General features: G+C 43.7%; 1 protein-coding gene across 4 annotated transcripts in view; it reads left to right on the forward strand.

The window, feature by feature from the left end:
• The window catches only part of DGKG (diacylglycerol kinase gamma), a 214,335-nt gene that overhangs the window by 67,220 nt on the left and 123,869 nt on the right, over positions 1–23,246 (forward strand). For all 4 annotated transcript variants that reach the window (XM_025375538.1, XM_025375539.1, XM_025375541.1 and 1 more), the window contains exons 6-11: positions 5,123–5,293; positions 9,269–9,318; positions 13,212–13,286; positions 13,979–14,101; positions 18,897–19,014; positions 22,204–22,292. In XM_025375538.1, the coding sequence (XP_025231323.1) occupies positions 5,123–5,293; positions 9,269–9,318; positions 13,212–13,286; positions 13,979–14,101; positions 18,897–19,014; positions 22,204–22,292 (626 nt within the window). The remainder of the gene's footprint in view (positions 1–5,122; positions 5,294–9,268; positions 9,319–13,211; positions 13,287–13,978; positions 14,102–18,896; positions 19,015–22,203; positions 22,293–23,246) is intronic.

Raw genomic sequence — 23,246 nt, forward strand, 5'->3', positions numbered from 1 at the left:
GCTAGGCCCTCTTCCACAGATGTCTTAATTAGATGTCCCTGTTCACCAGGAACAAGAATTATAGGGCCAGGCGGTCACCACAGAAAGGGGCCTCTGCCAGCAAGAAAGAGCCAAGTCCTGGACTCACCTTCAATCAGGCCATCTGCTGAAAAGACCAACCTTTTCCTGTTGTCCAAGTGGAAGCCAGGGGAAGAGCTTAGATTCTTATTTCATGTGGCCTGTCTAGGCCTATCAGATCAGTCTCCAAGCTCAGATCCAGCAAAGCCCACTTCATTCCCAGAGCAGGGCAGGCATGTGTTTTGCCCATAAAGACAACAGAGCGGGGCTTTCAGGGTCCAGACTTTGCCTCAGAGGCCTGAGCAATCTATCACTGTCAAAATGTCAGCTCAGGAAAGGCTGAGCCCACCCTTCCCTTCATGAAGGCCCAGGACTAACTGAGATGAACAAGGAGAACTTCAGTGTCCTGGTGTTTCGTTAGTTTCTTGGCCTGTTGAGATGTTTCAGCAACTTGGAATATTGAAATATCAAGGAAAGTATCCTAATATTTTGTGTTAGTTTTTCCAAATTGTAAAAGCAATATACTCACATTGTAAGAAATTTGAAGGACACAAAAAAATAAAGAAACCACAAAGATCAGTGGTGTCAAGGGTCAGGGGAAGGGAAGGATGAATAGGCAAAGCACTGAGGATTTTTAGGGCAGTGAAACTACTCTGTATACTATAATGGTGAATGCATGTCATTGTACATTTGCCCAAACCCACAGAATGTAGAACACCAAGAGTGAACCCTAATGCAAACTATAGACTTCAGGTGGTAATGATGTGTTGATTTATTCATCAGCTGTAACAAATGTACCACTCTGGTTGGGGAGTGAGGCATGGTAGGCTATGCATGTGTAGGGAAGCAGCGTGTGTGAAAAATCTCTGGACGCTTTTCTAGTTTTAGTCTGAATTTTACAGTGCTCTAAAAAGTGTGTTTTTTAAAAAGCACAATAAAATCACCCATAATTTCACCAGTGCAATTACGTGTGTGTGTGTGTATGTGTGTGTGTGTGTGTGTGTGTAATCTCCTTGTAGATTTTTCTATAGATTTTTTACAGAATTGGGATCAGACTGTATTGTATAGATAATCTGGGACCCAGTTTCTTCTTTTTTTTTTTCTTGAGATGGAATCTCGCTCTGTTGCCCAGGCTGGAATGCAGTGGCACAATCTCAGTTCACTGCAACCTCTGCCTCTCAACCTCCGCCTCCTGGGTTCAAGCGATTCTCCTGCCTCAGCCTTCTGAGTAGCTGGGATTACAGGCACCTGCCACCATGTCCAGCTAATTTTTGTATTTTTAGTAGAGATGGGGTTTCACCATGTTGGCCAGGCTGGTCTCCAACTCCTGACCTCAGGAAATCCACTCACCTTGGCCTCCCAAAGTGCTAGGATTACAGGCATGAGCCACCATGCCCAGCCTTGGGACCCAGTTTTGTTCTTCACTTAGTTAAGTCATTTACTTGAATGATTTCTGTAGTTCAAGACTTTGGGTAAACATCAGTTTTAATGCAATCCCCTCTTTAAACAGATGAGAAAACTGAGGTTGAGTATGGTGGAGTAAGCCTGCTTGTGTTAAATCACACACACATACTTTGTGTGTTAAATCACACACACATACTTTGTGTGTTAAATCACACACAATTGAACACAAACTCAGTGCTGGAATCACAGTCTTCTGCTGCCTGGCCTGGTGCTCTTCCCACTATGCCACACTGCCCAACTGGTAGGGAACAAGTAACACAGATACCAAGAGAGAAAGTGGAACAAGTCAGGTCTGCCCAAAAGCCCTCACATGAAAGCGTTTAGGACATGGCAACAGGACAGAACCTCTGCGATCTGGAAGAGAGTGTTGGCCTTTTTACAGGTGGTACCTGAGGGACATACTCAGGTGGCCATAGGTTAAGGGTAGTTCATATAAGGCAGAGTGAAGAGGAAGAACACTGTCATTCACAATGGGACAATGGCAGTGCCTCTCAGTCTTCCTGGACCCCTGCATCTCTATGACAGGAGTGAGCAGCAGACTTCAGTGAAAACTAGAGAAATGGTTCAAGATCCAAGGATTGAGGTATAAATTGGCATAAATTGCATGTTTTAAGTGTATAATTAATAAGTTTTGACATATGTATATACCTGTAAAACTAGTACCACAATTAATATAATGAACATACCCATAATCTCTAAAAGTTTTCTTTGTAATCCCTGTTTTCCACCCTCTTTACCCACCCACGCTTCATCCCCATACAACTACTGATCTGCTTTCTGCCATATATATTAGATTGCATTGTCTAGATTTTATATACATGGAATCATACACTGTCTACTCTTTTGGGTCTGCCTTTTTCCACTCCACATAATAATTTCGAGATTTATCCATTTTGTATGTATCAATAGTTCACATATTTTAGTTGCTCATTAGTGTTTTAATATATAGATATTCCACAATTTGTTCATCTGTTAACCTACTGATGGACATTTAGATTGCTTCCAGTTAATGATTATTATAAATAAAAGTGTTATAAATATTCTTGTGCTTTAATGATGTTGAGTGTCTTTTCATGTTCTTAATTGTTTGTTTATTTGGTCTTATTTAATTTCTTTTTATGTATTATGAGGCTCAATTTGCTAAAATACTAAGAACGTTTGCCTCTGTGTTCATGAGGGATATTGATTTGCATGTTCATGTCTTGTCATGTCATTGTCTGTTTTTGGCTTTAGAGTAATGCTGGCCTCAAAAATGGGTTGCGTAGGATTCCCTCCTCTTAAATTTTCTGGAAGAATTTGTATAGAATTTATGGTACCTCTTCACTAAATGTTGAGTACTGGATTTTCACATTCCTACAAATACTCCTGAGCTTTGTTTTTAGGTACAGTTAGGTTACTTGGAAACAGTCTGATCTTTTTGGATCTATCTTTTAAGCTTCACCGGACAGGACCAGAAAGGCATTTTCGCTGAGAAACAATGCTTCTGAACACTCTATCGATGGTTCATGAATCATGGGGGTTTTCTACCCTGGTTGGTGGGAATAGGCATCACTCCTGGTTCTCTTTGCATTCCAGGGATTATTCCCTCTAATCCTAATTCTTTCCCCAGCCTTAGGTGTTTTCCTTCCACAAGTGTGCTGATTCTACTCAGCTGAATAACTGAAGGGAACTCTCTGCTGTCACTCAAAGGGGACCTTCTACACATATTCAGAGCTAGCTGTCTGTGCATCCCCTCCTCTCCAGTGCCTGCTCTGTGAACCCTAGCCACCATGGGTTCCAGGTTCCAGCTTCACCTCCACTCAGAGAGACTGCCAGGGTTAGCCTAGCTTCCCCTCTCTGTGCTGCAGCCTAGAAGCTCTTTCCAAACAGTCTGATGTGGCAGTTGTAGGAGTCGTCTCATCTTCTCAGAGATCAGTGTTTGATCCTCCCTGATAATGTAATGTCCTATGAACCATTGTTTCATACATTTTGTCCAGTTTTGTCACTGTTTTAGGTGAGAGAGTAAATCTGGTCTCTGTCAATCCATTTAGTCAAGTAAAAGTTATTGATCGTGTTTTAATTGATGAATAATCTGAGGACCTAGCAATAACTTTGGGTGTAATGGACTACACGGTACAAAGGCCTGTTCCCATGTATTCCTCCAGTGACAATCTTAATACTTCATTAAATATGTAATTTTATTACAACCTCCCCTATCTCACTATCCCTATCTTTATCTCATCCTATTGTATTTTCATCTCTACTTGTCGAACCCTGAGGCTTTCTGCTTTTGTTTAATAAAGGTGATATCTTCTTACATCCTGCTAAGGGTCTTGTCCGGCAGAAAATTACTTTTGAAAATCCGGTCTTCTGAGACCTCAGGATGAAGCTTTCTTTCCTTACTTTGCGGCTGCGTTTCATAGGCTCCATCTTGGTTTCTTCATGAGGCCCTTTGTAATATACAAAGTGTGTCAGTGACCTTTGGTCTCTCCTATTGTCCATCTGGATGATTGTTAACTCCCTTCTCAGACCCACAACCGAATCCCTGGAACCTGGAAGGCTTTCATCTAGCACAGCTCTGCTTGCCTGAAATGGAATATTTACTTCCATTGCTTGGTTGTTTGTTTCTCCGAATGAAGAGTGTACAGGTAACATTGCCTTCCTCAACAGACGTTACTATCAAGGCTGTCTATCCCACTGCCTCTACCTTCAGTACTTTGTTACTTGGTGGTATAATATTACAACACCTAAAATATTGGATTTTCCACTGCCCACCTTCCCTTTGTTCCCTGGTTGGTTGTTTTCTGTGAGTTGTACACTCCTAGCAGATATTAAGAGATCATTTTTGATGAGCATGGAGGTAGAGAGGGAAGACAGCACTCAAAGTGTCTCAAAAAGTAGAATTCACACAGGAAAATGGGGTGCCCCATTTTCTTCTTAGTAATAGATCTTATAGTTCTGAACCAGCGGACAAAGTGTGGAAGAGACAAAGTGTTTTCCTACCTTAGAAAGCAGAAATTTTAAATAGAAAACTTACCCCATTCTTGCAGTACAATAATCCACTTTCTGCATTTTCTTCATCCAAATGATTAGACTTGCAGTTAGTTTGAGTTCTTCCTAGTTTCTGGAGATTCGTTGATTATCAATCCCAGTTTTCTCTTTTGAATATTCATCCTTTATGTGTGTTTAAATGTGTTTGAAAAGAAAATTGCAAGGTCTATTAAGAAATGACTGTTGGCCATTTACTATTTTGAAATCCCGGCCAAAATTACTTCTACAAGTTGGGTATGTTCCCAAAACAGTAGGCCATATGACATTTATCTGTTGATTATTGATATTACCAATAATCACCATCATCTTTTCTGAATATTCAGAGTATAGATGAATTTCCTGCAAGGAAATAGACTCTTAAAGGGGTCAGCATGGGATCCCTTCGGAGACTATGAACTCCACAAGTTGGATTTCTAGGGCCACTAATTTGATCACATCTCTGTAACCAAAGCTTTTGAAGACACTTCTACAAAATTATTGCCTCTACCATGAAAAGGATGGGGTAACAAAGAGGGGTTAATTTTTACTAAACAGAAAATGCCCTTGGATGTTTTCATTTTGCCTATCACAGAATCAAATATGGCTGAGAAGCAAGCACCAACTGAAGACCAAGTGGCTGCAACCCCCCCGGAACCCCACGTCCCTCGGTCTTCAAGCTCGGGATCCCCTGTGGTGTACCTGAAGGATGTTGTGTGCTACCTGTCCCTGCTGGAGACGGGGAGGCCTCAGGATAAGCTGGAGTGTAAGTGCTCACCCTGTCAAGGGGCTTCATCTTTTTCCTAGAGAATGATCTGGGGTTCTGTCCATTATTCCTGAACACACTGGAGATTGAGCTGGTATCACGGATATAGGTCCTGCGTCTTTGGGGAGGTTTCTTTGTCCTGTTACCAGCAGTGATATGAACAACTCCTAGAATCCACCCTGGGACATAGTACCAGTTGTGTATCATGTGGGAAAGGCATCTGAAACCCAGGCATTGAGAACCAGAATCTGGAAAGGGGAAAGGGTTCTATCAAGCGGTCAAGACTTCCTTGCTTTGCTGGCAGGAGTTCCTGAAAGCCTTTACTCAGAAAACTGCTACCTCCTCTTAATAGATTTTTTAAAGAAATATATTCAACATTTGTTCTCCTTCCCCCTAGTCCATGCCCAGGCAACTCTTTATGAGGAAATATTCTTTTCTTGAGATCTCATCCATCTCTGTCTTGATAAGGCTTTGTCCATTTCTCTACCTATGCCCCACCCCAAGATTATTGGCCTCTAGAGAACGAGGAGGCCAGTTAATTAAAGGAGTTGAGCTTGGTTTGGTGGTGCTACTAAAGTAGGTTTTAAAAATATGTCTTCAGGAGGAGAGTAAGAGCTGGGGGCAGAAAGTTCACGGTGGCTGAAACAGCCTGCAGTCTTGTAGATGATTCAGTCCAGGTATGGTTTCTCTGGCTTCTGTGAGCCTACAGACATACTTTTAAAAAATAGAAGATGATAGGACCTTGTTAAAAAATTTGTATTGTCTTTGCTTCTCTTGGGAACTTAAGTAGACAGCAAGGCAAAAAAAAAAAAAAGTACATTATAGCCAAAGTCAAAATTCAAGTTAATAACAAGACTAGTCAACAAAACTTAAACATAAGCAAGGGAAGTCTGCCAAAGGTTAACTCTTGCCAAAAACAAAATGAAACAGTTTGCTCATTAGCTGAGCTTAAAATCTCTCCCATAGGTTCGAAGTGTTAACAATTGCAAGTCTTAAGTGCTAGTTTGGTGGCAAATGTAGCAGATTGCTGTTTTCTTCTAGCTAATGTTGAAAGTGGAACATCAAATTATTTCCAGCATTTAGCTGGATTTTGAATTTCAGGCATTGTATTTATTGGTAACTACCAAAGAGAAGGTGACAGATTGTTTTATATTAATGACTCTCCAACTGAGTCTTATAATGGCCATGCAAAGAAACGTTAAAACTTGTTATTATAGAAAATTTCAAAGATAAAAGTAGAAAGTACAGTGGACGTCCATGGCCCCATCACCCAGCTTCAGCAATGATCAACTCATGGTCAGTCTTGTTGTGTTTATACCTCCCACCCATTCCCTCTGCCTCAGAGTATTTTGAAGCAAATTCCAGGCATCATATAATTGTATCTGTAAATATTTCAGTACATACCTCTAAATTCATAGACTCTTCTTCTTTAATATAACCTCAGTACCATCATCACAGCCAAAGAAAATGATTCCTTTTACTATTATCAAATAATATTCACATTTTTCCAATTATCTTAGATATTTTTAACTGTTTGTTTGAATCAGGATCCGAGTAAAATTCATATATCACCACTGGTTGTTATGTGTCTTCACTCTCTTTTAATCTTTCGGATCCCTCTCCATCTTTTGCTAATTTTTTCCTTGCAAATTTTTTTTTTTTTTTTTTTTTTTTTGAGACGGAGTTTCACTCTTGTCGCCCAGGCTGGAATGCAGTGGCGTGATCTCTGCTCACTGGAACTCCACCTCCCAGGTTCAAGCAATTCTCCTGCCTCAGCCTCCCGAGTAGCTGGAATTACAGGTGCCCACCGCCATGCCCAGCTAATTTTTGTATTTTTGGTAGAGACGGGGTCTCACCATGTTGGCCAGGCTGGTCTCGAACTCCTGACCTCAGATGATCCACCCGCCTCAGCCTCCCAAAGTGCTGGGATTAGAGGTGTGAGCCACCGTGCCCGGCCTGCAAGTCTTTTGTTGCAGAAACTTGGTCATATAGAGTTTTCATTTTGGTTTGCTTTTTACTAAACCATATCAATTTATATCCTTCCTTAACTTTAAGGACGGAAAACAAGTTAAACTTTTCTTTGTAAAAATCAAGCATGTATTTTTTTGGAAATAATAGACTGAAGTCCCACACCTATTGCCAATGCAATAATAACAAGAACAACTATCATCAATAAACACCTTATATTTGCTAAGCACTTTGAATGCCTTCTCATTTTAACCTCACCGTAACCTAGAAGGAAGGCACAAGAGGGTTAAAAGACTTGTCCAAGGTTACACTGCTAAAATTAGGATGCTTACTCAGGCCTTTCTAGTTCTATTGTTCATGCACAGTAGGACCAGAGAGAGGTCAGCGTTGGAGAGTCGCCTAGGCCCAGAGACCTGGAATAAAGCTAGCAGAAAAGGTCTGTTTATGTCATTCAACCATCTGCTGGGTGAGTCATCAGCATATGATACATGCCTCAGACTGGGGCCTTCTGAGGAATCACAAAGAATCGAAAGCCCATGACCCTACCTTTAAAGGACTTTGACTTCGCCAGCGATGCACCCCTGAAAAAAACACAAGGTACAGAGACATTAAAACATCTAGGAGGAAATGATGACACAAGGGCAACTTTGCAGAAATAAGGGGACCGGGCTGATACGTGCCCCGAGGTGTTGCACCGAATGGGTGCTCCACAGAGAAAGCAGGCATGATGAAGGGTTTTAAGGAATAGCAGGAAAGGCCAGGGAGCACGGAGGCTCATGCCTGTAATCCCAGAACTTTGGAAGGCCGAGGCGGGCGGATGACCTGAGGTCAGGAATTTGAGACCAGCCTGACCAACATGGAGAAACCCCGTCTCTACTAAAAGCACAAAATTAGCCGGGCGTGGTGATACATGCCTGTAATCCCAGCTACTCGGGAGGGTGAGGCAGGAGAATCACTTGAACCAGGGAGGCAGAGATTGCAGTGAGCCAAGATCGCACCATTACGCTCCAGCCTGGGCAACAAGAGCGAAATTCCGACCCAGAAAAAAAAAAAGCAGGAAAATGAAGAAATGCTTATCTCTGCTTCCTGCCATCCCGACTTATGAGACCACAGACAGGATCTTTGCCTTTTGGTTGAGTAAAATATAGGTTTCCAGGTCCCATAAGTAAACGTGTAGTTCCTTGTCCAAAATTTTCTCCCAGAACTTCCTTATCCTACATCACCTCCCTGCAGTTAGAACATGATTGAAGATGTTTCTGAATAGCATGTTTCCAAATACCTTTTAGAAAAAGGAAAAAATGGCTTCTGTAACAACTACTTCATAGCATTATGAAGGATTAAGTAATAATGAGAAAGCATATAGGACAATACCTTGTATATGTTAAATGCTATATATAAATGTTCATTTTAAAAGGAAAATAAAAATTAGTGACATCTGTTGAGTGTTTTTTATGTTCTAAGCCCAGTTGATTTGGCCTATCAGTTACACATTAATCTTCATAATAATCCTAGGAGAAACCAGCTATTATTATCTCCACTTTATAGATAAGGAAGCTGAGCTCAAAGAAGTTATATAACTTATTGGGCACTCCCCAGAAGTGGCAGGGCAGCCCTAGGATTTAAATCTGCCTAACTCTACACTTTCTATGCTCAATAGAAGCAAAATGCTGGTGCCTCTGCCCCACCCCAAGCTGGGCATTTGCTTTAGGTTGTGTTCTAGTGACAATGAAAGGTGTTCATGCTCCCCAGGGAATCACACTCATGACCTGGACTTCATCAGCCACATAGGTATTGCTTAGACAGGTCCAGAAGCCAGGTGGTTCTCCTCCCTTGGCCCAGTCTCTCCTTAAGGAAGTCAGACTCTGCGCTCAGAGGGAGGAAGAGCTGGCTGCCACAGCCTTCGTCACAGTGGTGACAGAACTAATCTAAAAACTTGGCAGCATCAAAACTTCAGCCATCCCTGCTTCTTAAAGGACACCTCAAGGCTTACCTCTGTGTTTCTTACAGTCATGTTTCGCCTCTATGATTCAGATGAGAACGGTCTTCTGGACCAAGCGGTAAGTTCTCACTCTAAATATCCCTCACGGACCTGAGAAAGGCTGGGGGAGCAGGGAGCAAGCAGAGGAAGAATCTGAAAATGTTCAGTTCTGTCTTTATAGTAATAGCAATGTCTCGATGCAGGCTGAGGAAATCCGACTGGGACCTCTCCACCTGCTATTTCCTAAGGGCCAGCCTTGCAGAGCGTGAATGCCAACTTACCTTTTCACTCTCGAAGCCTGGGATCATCAAATCTCAGGATGGAGGGATGCTTTAGCATGTCACCTAGTTTAAATTCCCGTTCAGTTCACAAGGTCCTCCTGCAATTTCCTGCAGGAGTCCTGAGGCCAAAAGGAGAGGGCAGGGGAGGCAAAAAGACTAGGGGAAAAGGGCATGAGAAAGGAGGCTGCTGGTCACTGCTGATGTGTGAGGAAGGAGGCTGCTGGTCACTGCTGATGTGCTTTGGCATCACCCTTGGCTGCTTCTCCTACTCCAGGGCACTAGCCTAGGAGTCTGGTTCTGTCTGCTCTAATGTCAGGTCATGTTCCCATCCTGTTGCACCTGAGAAAGCCTGAGACTCACCCTTACCCCTTCAGGAATAGGCAAGGATCAGTCAAGGCTCATGGAGTAAAAGGAAGGATGGAAAGAGAAGAAGGCAAACAGAGTCAGATAGGCCCTGTGATCCTGACTGTCAATGTCAGAGATAGGGCTCATTAACAGGAAGGCCCTGAGGTTGAGATGCAAGGGGTTGAGTCAGACCAGAGGAAGGAAGGAAGGGAACAAGTCCACTAGACCAACGGAATCATCCCAATTCCCTCTAAACCCCAGGGTGCCTCTGTGGGAAGCACTGTGGCTCTTCAGCCACATTGCAATGCTGTGGGTTGGGTCATCTGCAGGAACATCCAGAGGATCACAGATTCTCAAGAACTTGGTCATCACATATTTACTGAGTGTCTGCATTATGTCAGGCACTCTTCTAAGCACTGGGGGTATGGCAGTGTAGCCAACTGACAAACTTCCATGCCCTCATGAAGTTTTCATTCTAGTCCAAGCACAGACACTAAGCAGCATAGTAAAAACATGAGTCAGGTAGAGATGGGTGCTAAGAATAAAAATAAAGGAGGGGAAGTGTTGGAAGAAGTTGCAGCTTTAGTGAGGGTGGCCAAGGAAGGCCTTTCTAGGACGGGGCATCTGAACAGAGGCATGAAGGAGGTGAAGGAGTAAGTCTAGGGGAAGAGCCTTCCAGGAGAAAGAACAGTGAGTGTGAGGATCCTGAGGGTGCCTAGGATGTTAGAAGATTCACTCCAGGCCAGTGTGAATGGAGCAGAATGAGTAAACAGATGAGATCAGAGCGAGGGAATGAGATTAGAGAAGTCATGGGATGGGGGTAGGGGAGTGGGGAGTTTGCAAAGCATGTTAAATTTTATAGGTGATTAAAAGTGTTTATCTTTAGCCAGGTGTGTGGCTCACACCTGTAATCCCAGCACTTTGGGAGGCCGAGGCAGGTGGATCACGAGGTCAGGAGTTCAAGACCAGCCTGACCAATATGGTGAAACTCTGTCTCTACTAAAAATACAAAAATTAGCCGGGCATGGTGGTGCACGCCTGTAGTCCCAGCTACTCCGGAGGCTGAGGCAAGAGAATTGCTTGAACCCTAGAGTTGGAGGTTGCAGTGAGGCAAGATCATGTCACTTACTCCAGCCTGGGTGACAGAGGGAGACTCTATCTCAAAAAAAAAAAAAAAAAAGTGTTTATCTTTTACTCCAGAGAAATGGAGAACCATTGACGATTTTGAGGAGGGGAGTGATGTGATTGACTTATGTTTTAACAGAATCACTGCACTCCGGGTGCGGCGGCTCATGCCTATAATCCCAGCACTTTGGGAGGCCGAGGCAGGCAGATGACCTGAGGTCAAGAGGTTGAGACCAGCCTAGCCAACATGGCAAAACCCCGTCTCTACTAAAAATACAAAATAAATTAGCCGAGCATGGTGGCAGGTGCCGGTAGTCCCAGCTACACGGGAGGCTGAGGTCGGAGAATCACTTGAACCTGGGAGGTAGAGGTTGCCATAAGCCGAGATTGTGCCTCTGCACTCCAACCTGGGTGACAGAGGGAATGCAAGCAGGGATACTGGTTAGGAGGCCATTGAAATAATCAAAGCATGAAATGGTGGTAGACTTGTGCAGGGCAGAATCATTGCAGGTGGTAAGAAGTTGTTAAATTCCAGATACATTTTAAAGGTAATATTGGTAGACTGAAGCAAATCTCAAAAGAGTTATCTGATTCAACCTGGAATCCCTGGCATATGGACTCCCAGTAACGGGGAGGTCATCCACTACCTTAAGACAGCCATTCCACTGCTGGAGGTGAGGCTGGAGAGGGCTTCCTTCCCGAAAACAGGCACTCCTCTGTCTGCCGGGGAATCGTTTTCAACTCAAAACCTGCTTCTGCTCCCCTTCTCCCTCAACCCAGCAGGGAGGCCAAAATAGCCAGTCCTCAACTCCTCCCTTCCCTGCATCCTTCTGCTTCCTTCTGTCCCCCGTACCTGGCCAGGACAAGTGGAATACCTATCCCATACAATAGATCTTCGAGTATTTGAAGGTGCTATCACATCTCCCCTAAAATCTTCTCCAAGCTAAAATTTCCCTATTCCTATGCTGGTTCTCATAAGGCAGGATTAAATATCCACTTTGAACAAGCTCTGGTTTGTCATTGCCATTCCTGAAATGTGGCACAGAACAGAATCCATCCCCTATGACCCTTTAAGTGTCCAAACGTGGCCCGATCAGGAAGACCTCAGGAGAACTTTTTCTTTTTGAAATCTGCCAACTCTGCTTCTATTTACATAGCCCAAGACTGAGTCCAATTCTTGGTTCCTGAATTACATTTTCTCATTAAATCTTGAACCCAACCAGATTCACAAGTTCTTTTCTATTGGAACTTCTGCCGAAACCTCTCCCCACCTTTGTGCCCACTTTCTTACCCTCATCTACTGGCCTATCCTGTAGTTTTACAATAGATTGTTTCTTAATTTAAATGAAATATAATTTTTTTAAATCCCTGCTGGGTTTTAGCTGGCTATTTTGACCCAGCATTCTATCTGGTGGAGGTAACACTTTTGAACCTTGCTTCAGTCTACAACATGTCCTCCCAAAGCAATCTTACTATGAACATCTTAGCTGGTGCCTAAGTGGTGCTAACGTTGACACCAAATTCCTCTGCAGTCTGGTATGTTTCAGCAGGGCTCTCAGAACACTGACTCATTGGCAGCCAACAATTCTGTGAGGTTTTTGATGGAGCCTGGCCTCAGTACCAAAGGGCTTATTCATCAAGTAAACATATTCCTCATGAGTTTCCTGTTCACGGACTCCTGGGCTAAGGGCTGGACCATGGTAAAAAGGAAACAGAGGAGATAACAAAAGGAACGAAGATCATGGTACCTGAGCTAAGACACACACAGTAACCCTCCATGCAAGAGAAACTGGTCTTGAGTGGGGAGATGGATCCCAAGTTGCTAAAGCTGTGGGGATGAGTGATAAGAAGTGACAGGAGAAACCTGCCTTGGTTTGTAAGTATTTGTGGAAGTGATAATCACAAAGAGGGATAAAAACAGGAGTGCTTTCTATGCATTCCAAGTTAAAGCACAGAATAAGGGAGAGAAGGTGGGTCCAGGAGAAGTCAGTGTTAGTGAGCTTTTTGCATACCTCCAGCTTATGCATGCTCTGTGCTTCTTGTGAGCTTTGTGGTCGAGACAGAAATAAACTGAGCTCCTCACAAAATGCCAGTTACTGCACCAGCTTCTTCTCTTGCCCTGCCCTGTCCCTCTTCCCACTGGGCTTAATTTTGAGTTCAGCTCTTAAGGACACACTTTTGGTTGTCTCCTTTGATATTTTCTCCCTTTGCTATTTTCTAGGAGATGGATTGCATTGTCAACCAAATGCTGCATATTGCCCAGTACCTGGAGTGGGATCCCACAGAGCTGAGGCCTGTGAGTTTCTGTAAGGATGGGGTGGCTGTGGAGTGAGCTTCTGAGATGGGAGGGGGACACACTCGGGACATGAATGAGTGTTTACTCTGCAGGTGCTCCCAGACTCATCTTCTTATAGGCAGCTTCTTTGGAGTCCTGCACTTTACCTCCCACCTCTCTGATAGGAAAAATGTAGGCATCAGGAAAATGTGCAGACGTAACTGAAATAACCATACTAATCTTTTCACCAGTGCTAAAATGTTATAACAGAAATTCATCAGTCAAAGAATTTAGAGAGAACTGTAGAGATTTCTGTTAGAAAGAATTGTAGAGATTTTCCTCAATCACCAGATAAAATGAATTATAATAATTACATCTGGGGGCTCCTATGTGTCAGGTATTTTATTATTCACTTTACATTCATTTTCTCTAATCTCTGCTACAGTGTTGCAAACACAACAATATTATTTCCATTTTTACAGATAAGCAAACCAGAGCCCACAGAGTCAGGGTGACTGACCCAAGGCCCAAGGGCAGAGCCAGACCTGGAAGCCTGACCTCCTCACTCCCAGTCTGCTCTATTCACACTTAACGGGAGGGGAAAGGGTAAAACACAAACCAGATAATGCAAGACCAACAAGACAGCAGAGGCAGAAGGCAGGTAGACAGGTTGATGATGAAAATGGACAATGATTGCTCTTCGGATTCCACAGATATTGAAGGAGATGCTGCAAGGGATGGACTACGACCGGGATGGCTTTGTGTCTCTACAGGAATGGGTCCATGGAGGGATGACCACCATCCCATTGCTGGTCCTCCTGGGTATGGATGACTCTGTAAGTCAACAAGCTGGAGTTCAGAAATCTCTTGCCATTCAGGAACATTGGGCTCCACATTAATATCCACATATCACTTTGGCTTCTGCTCCAGACTGCCCAACAGATGTGCCATGCATTCTAGACCAGCCCCAAAGTCCTCTCTATTCACATTATCTTGTATCCATTAGTGCCTGAAATATATTCATTTGACAGACATTTACTATGTTATTACTACATTAAAAATACTGCTGTGAGGGCACACAGACACAATATCTGCCTGCAAGAACCTTATACTCAACCAGGCAAAGGGCCACAAACTTCAAAGAAGAATTCTGTATTTTCAACAAATTAGGTTTAAAAATGCTAAGAAAATTGGGGAAGGAAAGGTGAGAGGAAAGAAAGAAGGGAGAGAGGAAAAAATACTGACTTGTTGTAGGGGTGGCTTCCATGAGTGTATCTTATTTAACAATCAAAACAACCAGATAAGGTAAATATTTTTATCCCAATTTACACAGATGGAAAACTGAGGTTCTCACCCTAAGGAGCAAAAGGAGGAGTGAGGATTTGTCTCTGACACCAAAAATAGTGCACTTTGTAATATCTCACACGTAAGAGTTAGGCCAGTGGGAAGAAACCTTGGAAGGTGTTGACTTGTCCCTGAAGAATGCATGAGATTTTGATGTCCCATTCTTGAGAATAAAGAGCAGGTGGAAAGACCTAGAGAGAGTTTATGGCTTGGAGAACAGCTTGATTAAAAACACAAATGAAAGAAAGTTCTGGGTGTGTTAGGCAAATCTCCCATTTGATCAGAGTAGGGCATATGTGTAAAGGCTTAATGTGAAACTGATGGTTATATATACCTTCATCTGACCCAGTTACTGCATTCTCTACCTATTTACCAAGTGAACTCACTTCCATACATGAGGTAGGGAAGACTAAAACTAGTAGAAGCACAAATGGTGACATTATGCGTTTACTAGTCACACTGGTGGTGTGACAACACTACTTTGAGATTACAGATCTCAAAGATTACACTTCTTTCACACTATTCCATAGAGAGGAACAGAGCAGCAAGTGCAGCTGGGTGAGCCTCTAGCTGACCAGGTTGCCTATAATATCTTCATTTCATAGCTCTGCAATTCAGGACTAAAGCTGAGCCCCCATTTCTGAAACTCAAGAACTAAGAATTGGGCTGGGCGCGGTGGCTCAAGCCTGTAATCCCAGCACTTTGGGAGGCCAAGATGGGTGGATCACGAGGTCAGAAGATCGAGACTATCCTGGCTAACACAGTGAAACCCCGTCTCTACTAAAAAATACAAAAAAAAAAAAAAAAACTAGCCGGGCGAGGTGGTGGGCACCTGTAGTCCCAGCTACTAGGGAGGCTGAGGCCGGAGAATGGCGTAAACCCGGGAGGCGGAGCTTGCAGTGAGCTGAGATCCGGCCACTGCACTACAGCCTGGGCGACAGAGTGAGACTCCGTCTCAAAAAAAAAAAAAAAAAAAAAAAAGAACTAAGAATTGTACAATCATTTCATAGCATGTCCAGTGCTTTCTAAGCGCTAAGGAGAAATCAAGTAACCAGGATCTACATGACCCCCTTCTCATTCCTTAGAACCCTAGAAAGTCAAGCTGGAAAAGATCTTTGTGGTCCCTGGTTGATTTCCTTTGTTTTACAAACTGAGACCCAGAGAGGTGAAGGAACTTGCCCAAGGATATCCACTGAACTGGCACTAAAGATCATCCCCCTTACTCGGTCATATCACACCTCTCACCCAATGATCCTTTGCCAAGAAGCTTTATGTACAAGAACCCAATCTAGGAACTGGAGGGGCTCAGATAAGTTAAATATACTTTCTGCTGATTTTACTCACTCAAGATTATACTCAAATCAAAACGGAAGTTCTGCTTGGGTGCTGTTCCAAAACACCAATTTTTTTTTTCTCATTTAGGGAATAAAGATGGGACATTTTAGTTACAGGGAACCAATTTCCATTTTCTGTTCTACTTTGGACTTGCTGAGGTTCAGAATACCACCAACTCTTTGCATGGAAAAGACCCGCTGTTTTGTGACTGGAGGAAGGAGAGCCCATCTACTTCCTCAGCGTTCTCCCCAGTGTCTCCCCTAAATGCCACATCAGCCTTGTAAAAAGCTCTATTTTACATCAGGAAAGTGGCCAATGCAAGTTTAGTTTTATTAATCAAGAGTTTTGTGCACTTATTTTTAAATATGTACTTTAAATTTTTTTGACACTATTTGGGGTTTTGGAGAAAGCCCCCATCAATGTCTTAAAAGTCCGTGGCTTCTTGGGCTTTTTCAAAACCCACATACAATCACTGAAAAGTCTGGGGAATCGCTGAATGGGATATTTGCAAAACAGACTCTCTCCCAGGGAAATCGTAGCAGCAGCATAAAACCTGGCGAGCACAAGGAAGGCTACTCCCACATTCTGCAGCCACCATCATGTGGAAAGGAAAGAGCCACATGATGGTGCTATAACCCAAGCAGAAACATTACTTTATCCCTAGTCATGGTCCCTGCACTTCTTATATCCATAAAAATAGTAGCTGAGAAAGGGGGATCAGCTAACTGACTTAGCTACTAGAGGTGTTTTCAGATACATTGACAGCCCTTTGGGCTACATGAAGAAGTCTGCTGAAGAGTGCTATCATTTTCCTTCTACTCATACAGGAAAACCCTGGCTTGCGAAGTAGAGAAGAGGGATGGAAAGAGCATGGTCTCTGGCCAGCAAAAGACCCAAGTTTGACTCCTCCTTCAGTCCTTCATTATCTGTGTGGGTTTGGGCTAGTTACAGAACTTCTCTAAATCTCTGTTTCTCATTTCTAGAATGGGAGTAAATCTACCTCCTTCCATGTCAACAAACACTTTTTAGTTTATTTTGTGTCTCCCAGCATCTGGAATGAAATAAGAACTTAATGAAAGTTTAAATTTACAACGTGTCAGGCATTGAACTAGAAGATTTACTTACATGGTATCACTTAATTCTTACAAAAATCCCTTGAGGTAGACCTTGGTCAAATGAGTAAATGAATGAATCAGTCTTTTGGTAAATCATTATCAATTTGTGAATACATTTACTAAAGTGGAGACCATTAGATAAGAGGGTTTTAATTCTATAAAACTCATGTCCTGGAATAAGCAGGGTTTGAGGTAATGAGAAGAAAAGAGCTTCTCTGTCCCAGAGGAGGAAGCTAGCATTTGGAAAAGACTGTGAGCTCCTCTGGAGATCATAACAGAAGCCTGGGCACAGGCCGAGGTCTGGTTGCAGTGACCAGCTCGAATGCATATGCACCCCAGAATTGCATTTGAATTGCATTTGAGTCCCGCACATTGGACACTATGTCCATGACCATCGGTCCTCATCACCTTACCGTAGCTTTTACTGCTCATAAAACCAGCCCAAGAGTGTTACCTTGCGATGGAGCCTACGAGAAAGGTTCAGGGATCGCACATGCAGGAGGGACATTCCTCCAGCCACAGCCTCAAGCCGTGCAGTGCTCCCCTGGGGTGGGAGGTGGGAGATGTGGTGCTGCAGGAAAAGTGTGTGTCTGTGTGAGGCTTGGTGTGCCTAGTAGGTGGAGGTGATTTCACTTCTGAACAAAGTCAGGAGGAGATGGTCTAACCCTCTCTCTGTCTTTTTACTATTTTATCTGTGTACTGAAAGCTGATAGCAGGAATACATTGTTTTTTACTAAACTCTTTCATCTTGATTATCACACTAGTACATGCATACTGTAAAAAATTTGGAACGCACAGAAGAAAGTAGAAATCAGAGAATACAATAAATCCATATTGCTACCAGCTATAGCCTACCTCTATTAACAGGTTAGTGAAATTAGTTCCCATCAAAGATCTATTAGATAAAACTCAAATCATAACATATCATCGAAATGGCATTCTGTTTTTTCACTTAGCATCGTATCATGAGCACATTTCCATGCCATTAGATAGTCTTATAAATATCTTTTTGATTGCCACCTAACATTACATCAGGTGGATGTGCTGCAATTAACCTTTTGGTAATTTTGAGACCTTTAGGATATTTCCAGCTTTTCATTATTTTAAATAATGCTGGGTTCAGCATCCGGCAGGGCCCAAAAAGGCTCATCTGACTTTTAAAAATTATTTCTTTAGGACAAAGTCGAAGAGGAGAGATTGGTAAGTCAAAGGTTATAAACATTTAAAGGATCAAGATAGATAGATAGATAGATAGATAGATAGATAGATAGATAGATAGAAAGATAGATAGATAGATAGAAAGATAGAAAGACAGATAGATAGAAAGATAGATAGATAGATAGAAAGATAGATAGATAGAAAGATAGATAGAAAGATAGATAGATAGATAGATAGATAGATAGATAGATAGATAGATAGATAATAGATGATAGATACATAGATAGATGATAGATACATAGATACATAGATAGATACATAGATGATAGATAGATAGATAGATAGATAGATAGATAGATAGATAGATAGATAATCAGATTGTTGTTGTTCAGTGTATGCTTCTGCCAGCCATGTGGGAGAGGGTTTATTTTATCCCACATACACATACTCCCATTCAGATGTTTCTTGCTTTTAATATTTGCTAATTTTTAAAACACACACAAAAAAAACTTTGTTTTTATTTGTATTTAAAACGGTAAAAAAAAATATCAATAACTCATCTTCCAAATATTAAAAAAAAGTCTTATTTAGGAAAAGGAAGAACGTGCAAGAGGCAGCCCCTGGCTTCATCCATCTCAGGGTGGCCAGCTTGGGATCTCACCTCCTATTACCCCTGCAGGGCTCCAAAGGGGATGGGCGGCACGCCTGGACCATGAAGCACTTCAAGAAACCAACCTACTGCAACTTCTGCCATATCATGCTCATGGGCGTCCGCAAGCAAGGCCTGTGCTGCACTTGTGAGTAAATTTCCTTCAAACCTCTTTCCCCCAGGCACCATCTTGCTCTGCACGTGGTTGGTTGATCCATTCCAGAGAAAATGTTGGTATTTCTGCTTCCCAGCTTGAGGAACCACCCATATTGTTCCAACAGAAGGAATAAAGTGAGGCCTTCATGTCCTGTTTTTACTCTACCCAAGTCCAATGGACAGGTCTTGGACTATTTATTATTAGAGGCTTTTTATGGGCCACTGACTCGCTAGAAAAAATTATTAAAGTTCACATATAATTTAAAATTTCTCATACTACTTTTATTTGGATTTTCTAGTCAATATTTATTCTGGATATGTTCAGAGGAAACTTATTTTTAAAAAACTAATAAGCATTTGGGGCCAAGTACAGTGGCTTACACCTGAAATTCCAGCACTTTGGGAGGTGGAAGCAGGTGGATCGCTTGAGGCCAGGAGTTTGAGACCGGCCTGGCCAACATGGAGAAAACTTGTCCCTACTAAAAATACTAAGGTGCTGGAAAGGATGTGGAGAAATAGGAACACTTTTACACTGTTGGTGGGACTGTAAACTAGTTCAACCATTGTGGAAGACAGTGTGGCAATTCCTCAAGGATCTAGAACTAGAAATACCATTTGGCCCAGCCACCCCATTACTGGGGATATACTCAAAGGATTATAAGTCATGCTGCTATAAAGACACATGCAAACATATGTTTATTGTGGCACTATTCACAATAGCAAAGACTTGGAACCAACTCACATGTCCATCAATGATAGACTGGCTAAAGAAAATGTGGCACATATATACCATGGACTACTATGCAGCCGTAAAAAAGGATGAGTTCATGTCCTTTGTAGGGACATGGATGAAGCGGGAAACCATCATTCTGAGCAAACTATTGCAAGGACAGAAAACCAAACACTGCATATTCTCACTCATAGGTGGGAACTGGACAATGAGAACACTTGAACACAGGGAGGGGAACATCGCACACCGGGGCCTGTCATGGGATTGGGGGACGGGGGAGGGATAGCATTAGGAGATATACCTAATGTAAATGACGAGTTCATGGGTGCAGCACACCAACACGGCACATGTATACGTATGTAGCAAACCTGAACGTTGTGCACATGTACCCTAGAACTTAAAGTATAATAAAAAATAAAAATTAAAAAATAAAAAATAAAAATACTAAGAAAAAATTAGCTGGGCATGGTGGCATGCGCCTGTAATCCCAGCTACTCACGAGGCTGAGGTGGGAGGATCACTCAAGCCAGAGGTGCTGGGAGGCAGAGGTTGCAGTGAGCCGAGATCGCACCACTGCACTCCAGCTTGGATGACAGAGTGAAACCCTATCTCAAAAACAAAAAACAAACAAACAGAAAATCATTTTACATTCTGTAAATGCAATGGGAATTAAAACTCTACAGTTGTTTCACTTTTTAATTCCTTTAGTAAAGTCAGAGTGGAAAAGTGGGAAAAATTACAAGTGGTAGAGGAAAAAGCAGAGAGGAAGACTAGGAAGGCGGACAGGAGAAAGGGATGGGGAAAAGAGTGATAAGGAGTAGGAAAGAAGGGGTCACAGGGAGCAGGAGGAGAAGGCAGAGGGGCTGCAGCAAGAAGGCATGGCAGGCACTGGAGTATGTGGGTGCAGAGCCCTGCCACCCACCCCATGATGTGGACAGTGACACTCAGCCTGAACCCACCAGAGACCGGGGAGCCCCTTGGCTGATCCAAGTCAAAGTGCTTCATCCAACACGCGCATGTGAATGAGGCAGCAAGTGACCTCAGCCACAAAAGTTGCCTTGGCAGAGCTGGACCCACTGTCCACAAAGACCAAGCATCAGCGGGCTGAAGAAGGGGCCCACCAGGCCTGTCATGGTGATTCATGCCTATCATCCCAGCACTTTGGGAGGCCGAGGCGGGCAGATCACGAGGTCAGGAGATCAAGATCATCCTGGCCAACATAGTGAAACCCTGTCCCTACTAAAAATACAAAAATTAGCCGGGCATGGTGGTATGTGCCTGTAATCCCAGCTACTCAGGAGGCTGAGGCAGGAAAATCACTTGAACCAGGGAGTTGGAGGTTGCAGTTGGATCGTTGGAGGTTGCAGTTGGATCGTGCCACTGCACTGCAGCCTGGGGATGGCGGGAGATCCTGTCTCAAAAAAAAAGGGGGGGCTGCACCAGTCTCCCCAGTGCCAGTTCAAACCCAGCTCTCACCCACATTTTGTAGATAGATCTCATTCCCATTAAGTTCTAGGCCCATGGGCCTCTGCTGTTCACATAATGGTAGTAAAAACAACAGCAATAATATATGGAGTAGCTACTCTGACCCAGACACATGATGCTTTACACAAACTGTCTCATGTACTACTGCAACATCCCTGCAAAGAGAAAGAGGCCGTTTTCTTCCCTTTTTACAGAAAACCCTGAATTTCAGAGAGGTCAAACAATTTACCCAAGGTCATGTGGATTGTTACAGGGGTCTGCCTAGCCTTAAAAAGCCCTGGCCTTGGCCGGGCCCGGTGGTTCACGCCAGTACTTTGGGAGGCTGAGGCGGGCGGATCACCTGAGGTCAAGAGTTTGAGACCAACCTGGCTAACGTGGTGAAACCCTGCTTCTACTAAAAATACAGAAAATTAGCTGGGCATGGTGGCACATGCCTATAATGCTTATAATCCCAGCTACTCGGGAGGCTGAGGCAGGAGAATCACTTGAACCCTGGAGGCGGAGGTTGCAGTGAGCTGAGATCACGCCATTGCACTCCAGCTTAGGCAACAAGAATGAAACTCTGTCTCAAAAAGGAAAAAAAAAGCCCTGACCTTTCTATCTGCTCTCCAATGTCCTGGGCATGCAATACAGTGGCACTGGCATAGCCAGGAGGATGATGCTGCACACTCCCCTTCAGCAAAAAGCGCCTTTCCGGGGATGTGTTCCTGCAGCGTTCACTGCCTACAGAGGAAGGGAGTGAGGCAGGTGGAGGTGCTGCCGCAGCGGATAAGCAGGGACTCTCTCCTCCAAGAACGATTGCAGACTATTTTGAATTTCCATTAGAAAAGCCCAGCCCCCTGTGTCCCCTGCCCCTCACCAACCACCCAGAGGGAGGTACAGGCCTTGGCTAGGGTGGGAGGGCAGCTGGGCCTCTTCTATGTGGCCATTCACAAGCACCTGCCTTGATGTTTTTTTTCTTTTCAGACTGTAAATACACTGTCCACGAACGCTGTGTGTCCAAAAACATTCCTGGTTGTGTCAAAACGTACTCAAAAGCCAAAAGGAGCAGCGAGGTTGGTGACATCTACTGCCTTGTTCTACTGCATGCCTCATCCAGGAAACATGTCCATCAACATGGATTCCTGGGCAGGAAGGCTTGCTGGGAGCTTCCTCCAGTCCCTTCTGTGCCTTGAGGACCACCTGTAAACCATCTCGTTCATTCATCAATCCATTCAGCACCTTCCTGGTGCCTGCTGTGTGCCAGGCTCCATGCTAGGGGGTACATGGGTTGTAAGAGATGCTCCCCAGCCTGCTCAAGAACTGTGCTGTCTAGGAGGAGAGAGAGGCATATACGCAAAGAACAGAGTAGTGAGATGTGTGCTACAGTAACACAGCTGTGTGGAAGGTACAGTGCAAGCACGGGGCAAGTTGCACAAAGGAGCTGGCATTGCAGTTGTGTCTTGAACACAAATTGGGAGGACTTCATGAGACATCGAGAAGGACCAGACTCTCCAGGCAGAGGAAGCCTCGTGTGTAAAGGCATGAGACGTGGCTTATTCCGGGATCCATGCTTAGTTTGGCGTAGCCGGGGTGGAGGATGCTTAAAGGAAAGTGGCAGGAGATGCACTCAGAAAGTGGTGAGATCTGGTCTGAAGCAGGTCTTGTGAGGCCAGCTGAGTGAGAAAGGCGTTTTCTGTGCAGCCGGGGGCTACTGAAGAGCTTCAAGCACAAGAAGATGTGATTGAGTTTGTGAATTAGGTTAATAGCTCTGAGTGTGATGTGGGAGAGAAATCAGGGGAGGGAGACTCTTCCAATACTTGAGGCAAAAGGCAGTACTGTGCTGAGGGCCCGACTGTGGTGGGATCCACACTCACTGCTGTAGGATGGTCCTGTGCTGAGGGTCCCCTGGGCCATGCCGGTTATTGGGTATTTTGACTGTCACGCTGGCTAAAGAAGAGAAAATGAAGGGAGAGTTTGAGAGGTAATTTGGAAGTACCACCACCATGACCAGGACATGGTGATAGGGA

This window comes from Theropithecus gelada, chromosome 2, assembly GCF_003255815.1.
Source record: "Theropithecus gelada isolate Dixy chromosome 2, Tgel_1.0, whole genome shotgun sequence".
Taxonomy (NCBI): Eukaryota; Metazoa; Chordata; class Mammalia; order Primates; family Cercopithecidae; genus Theropithecus; species Theropithecus gelada.